This window comes from Echinococcus granulosus (assembly GCF_000524195.1).
Source record: "Echinococcus granulosus chromosome Unknown EG_S00009, whole genome shotgun sequence".
Classification (NCBI taxonomy): Eukaryota; Metazoa; Platyhelminthes; class Cestoda; order Cyclophyllidea; family Taeniidae; genus Echinococcus; species Echinococcus granulosus.
Window position 1 is genome coordinate 1,322,656 of NW_020170389.1, and position 3,524 is coordinate 1,326,179.

At 35.2% G+C, this 3,524-nt stretch overlaps 1 protein-coding gene across 1 annotated transcript in view; it reads right to left on the minus strand. All coding sequences in view use genetic code 11, as the record gives it.

Annotated features, from left to right (window-relative positions):
• Window positions 1-2,943, minus strand: part of EGR_02152 (Active breakpoint cluster region-related protein) — a gene marked incomplete at both ends in the record, with an annotated part of 8,578 nt that extends 5,635 nt beyond the window's left edge. Inside the window, 9 exons of the mRNA XM_024491401.1 lie at window positions 148-269; window positions 605-721; window positions 890-934; window positions 1,337-1,429; window positions 1,702-1,860; window positions 2,202-2,330; window positions 2,401-2,474; window positions 2,518-2,663; window positions 2,783-2,943. Coding sequence (XP_024354254.1) covers window positions 148-269; window positions 605-721; window positions 890-934; window positions 1,337-1,429; window positions 1,702-1,860; window positions 2,202-2,330; window positions 2,401-2,474; window positions 2,518-2,663; window positions 2,783-2,943 — 1,046 coding nt within the window. The remainder of the gene's footprint in view (window positions 1-147; window positions 270-604; window positions 722-889; window positions 935-1,336; window positions 1,430-1,701; window positions 1,861-2,201; window positions 2,331-2,400; window positions 2,475-2,517; window positions 2,664-2,782) is intronic.
• Window positions 2,944-3,524: the final 581 nt, after the last annotated feature.

Genomic DNA, 3,524 nt, shown 5'->3' on the forward strand with positions numbered 1-3,524 from the left:
AAAGCATACCAGCTGCTACTAGTATAGCTAAAATACTGACAAAATAAGAATTATTATGCAAATATGACACGTCGTAGTGCTTTGGGTGTCCAGTTATTTAAGCCGCATCGTTCAAACTAAGCGAAAAAAAGAAATGCTTTGGTTTACTTTCTTAGGACGACAACTCTTTGGCGAGCGCAAACAAGAACATTGTCGAAAAGGAAGACGGACATTAATTTGCGTTCTCCGTTCGGTGGGTTGCGCATTTCAACCAGTACGGAATATTTTAGCTAAAATGGAGATTTTTTGAGTATTTCATTTGGTTTAGTTGAAAAGGCCCAATAAGGCAACTTAACTGTCAAACAAAAAAAAAGAATTGAAAAGGATATTTTAAGCAGGGTCATCATGTATGTGACACTCATCGCAACATTCTAAATTCTTTGACGTCTAGAATGTTATCCCTTCTTTGTGTTCATACCTATAATCTAAAGCTGTGTGGCGTTTGTAAAACCAGTAAGCAAAGAGCCTTTAAAGGAGCAAGGTAACTGTAATGATCCAGTATCGAAAGCTGATTATTCAAGGAAGAAAATATAAAAATTTATGCTATGAGTTGCATTGAACTCACCGGTTCTCTGGCTTGCCTTGCAGATACTAAGTCACTTGATATGTCTAATAGTTCCTCTTGGGCAACAGCGATGATTTCGTAACTGGGATCGTCCGGTTTCACGCATTCTTTGAGGCGCTATAACGAGAAGTCCCAATCGCGTTTAACACATTGTAATGTCTTACCAGTAATATAATGCTTCCTACCAATGTTATAATCTAAAGATCTTTTGCTTATTTTCTGCCAATAGAAAACAAGCGTTCTATTACTCGATCATATTTACGTGACAAAAGTTTACCTCAATACTTCCAACTGTTTGCTGGATCCAGGACACTGGTTTTTGCAAAAGTTCTGTAAATAAAAATAAACGAAAATTCTAAACAGTGTGTTGTCACCTTTTAGAACAAAATAGTAAAATTGGGTTGTGATCAACTCACCCATATTTCGGTGAAATAACTAAAAATGCACATTTATTTATGGAATTATTTAAATTTTCGAATGCCGGCTTGTGGTTATAAGTGTTTGAAAGCCACAAAAAAATATCGTTAAATGACTTGTAAGTCCGAAGTCGCGTATACTAGGGCCATTGCTGTGTTCCAAAGCGCAAACAGTAAATGCTTTCCTATCTGCTTGAGTAATCTCGCAATTTGCATGAGGCATCAATGTGATTAAAACCATGGGCATGTGAGATGGCACAGAAAAAAGAGTTTCTCACAGTTACACACGAGACTTAAACGAGAGAATTTAACCTACCGACGAAGCTTTGCTTTGCAGTTTCACCGTGAAATTAGTCACTCGTGGAATCACCGATTGTGCATACTTTGAAAGCAGCTTTTGACGTTCACACTGAAATCAAAAGCATTTATTTACTTTAACCTTTTACGTCAATTAATTAGCCACACCCACTAAAAATCTCCCTAAAATTGCCCTTTTTATGCTAAATATTACCACCTTAAGATGAGTAGAATATTTTTAAACCTCAAAAGTCCCAAAATAGCAAAACACTATGTTCATCTCAATTAAGGAAGTTAGACAGTCAATTTGAGAAGATAATGTGTTTCGGGCTCTAAAAAGTTACAAAATAGTAGCGTTTTTCAAAAATGCTTCACAAAGCTTACGAGCTTGCTAATCAAATCTTCGATATTCCGAGATTTTTCATTGCAAATATTGTCAAGATGAGACACTACCCAGCCCTGTACTCCATGTAGTTCCTTTAAAATTGCAAAACTGTCTGCACAGGTATGCTTTCCGAGTAAATTCTGTATGGACGATTTGGTCTAAAAATTATACAGTCCAATACGTTGTCAAATATGATCATTAGCGGTAGCGTAACCAATGATGTTTCCACATCATCTCACAATTACTAATGGAAGGGTTTAATATTAATCATAGCTGTCAGGTTCATGCATAATTCTTCTGAGAAGGCGTTGTTTCAAAGAGAAGAAGAAAGAATATTTTAAGTAAATAACATTACAAAAGGAGAGAAGCAAATTTTGTTGATGTATTCCAAGGTATCATCTCAAAAGTAATCAAAAACTAAAACCGGGCATTTTATTACCGTTTCAATCATCACATTAAAATTCCAAATATTGTTACGGTATAAATTCCTCATTCTTACCTGGAAAAGTTCGACTAGATCTTTAGAATTTTGAGTTTCATTTTCAAGCATGCGTTTGAATTCTGCTTCCACTGTTTTTTCGAGGGATACCTGTGCAGGCAAATCCTTGACTTTGTTGGCTACCTGTGTCTTAGAAAGAATAGGAAGAGGCTAATAAGTATAACGGGTGCAAGCTTGGCTACTAAATGCTAATACTGACCGGAGTTTGAGGAATTGAAATTATTTCTTTGGAGTCCGTTGACAGTCCTCCTTCGTGTTCATTCCCAATGCCACCTATTTGTAAATAGAAAGGATGGGTAAATTTTGCATGTTTTACCTCTACAAAGGAACTCATCCAAGGTCCTTCGTTTACGAGATTCCCTCGTATATTTCTTTGTACGGTTGTCTATAGGAGCTTCAACGTGAGGCCTTAGTTTTACGCCATCACCTTGATCTTCGTTTTTCAAGTTGCCCACTTCAGACCTTGATAACGATAAAAAAATAGTAGATCGAAATTATGAATTTGCTTTTCTGTATAATTATCCATTTAACTCTCATAAGAATGCAAAGCAATATGAATTTGAGCATTAAAAATTGCGCACGTGGACTCTGGATAAACTTTCTCTTCAGTTTTATCAGATGTATCGAGATAATTTTCAAGAGAAATGGAGTCGTCACTAGAACTTTCATTATTCTCTAATCCAGGATCAGCGATCTGATGAGCGGTAGCGTGGTTGGTTTTCGTGCCAATAGGTTTCGCCATTTAATAATAGATCTAATAAGAGAAAACAAAGATATCAAGAGTAATTAGAAGCGCACTTAGTACACATTTTTTTATCATCTTAAGCAAAATAATACCACTAGATTTCATAGTTTTGGATGCTGGTTACTAAAAAACAACTACTTAAAAAACAGTGCTATAATGATACTGTCAACGGCTAGAATATGGGTAAACACATTTACTGTTATATTGCCGTTTACTGCTAAACAAGTAAAGAAATGTTTTGCTTGATAATTTTAGATTTACTTTATCAAAAATGAAAAAATCAAGCAACAATTATTTGTACCAAATATAAACTGGGTTATGATAATTAATTAGTAATTGGTCATCATCATACTTATTTTAGTTTTTTCAGTCATTTCCAAAAACCAAGCATATTCTTACGGGGCCCAAGTATTCCCACCCACATTTTTACTCTAAAAAGTATTGCAGTTCTAAGGAATTACCGCCAAAAAAGTCCTATCAAGATCATAATTCGTAAGTCTCATTACTATCTACTACTAATGAAGACTATAATCATTAATCATACCTGAAATACTGTACGCTATGAATGATCAGAACCA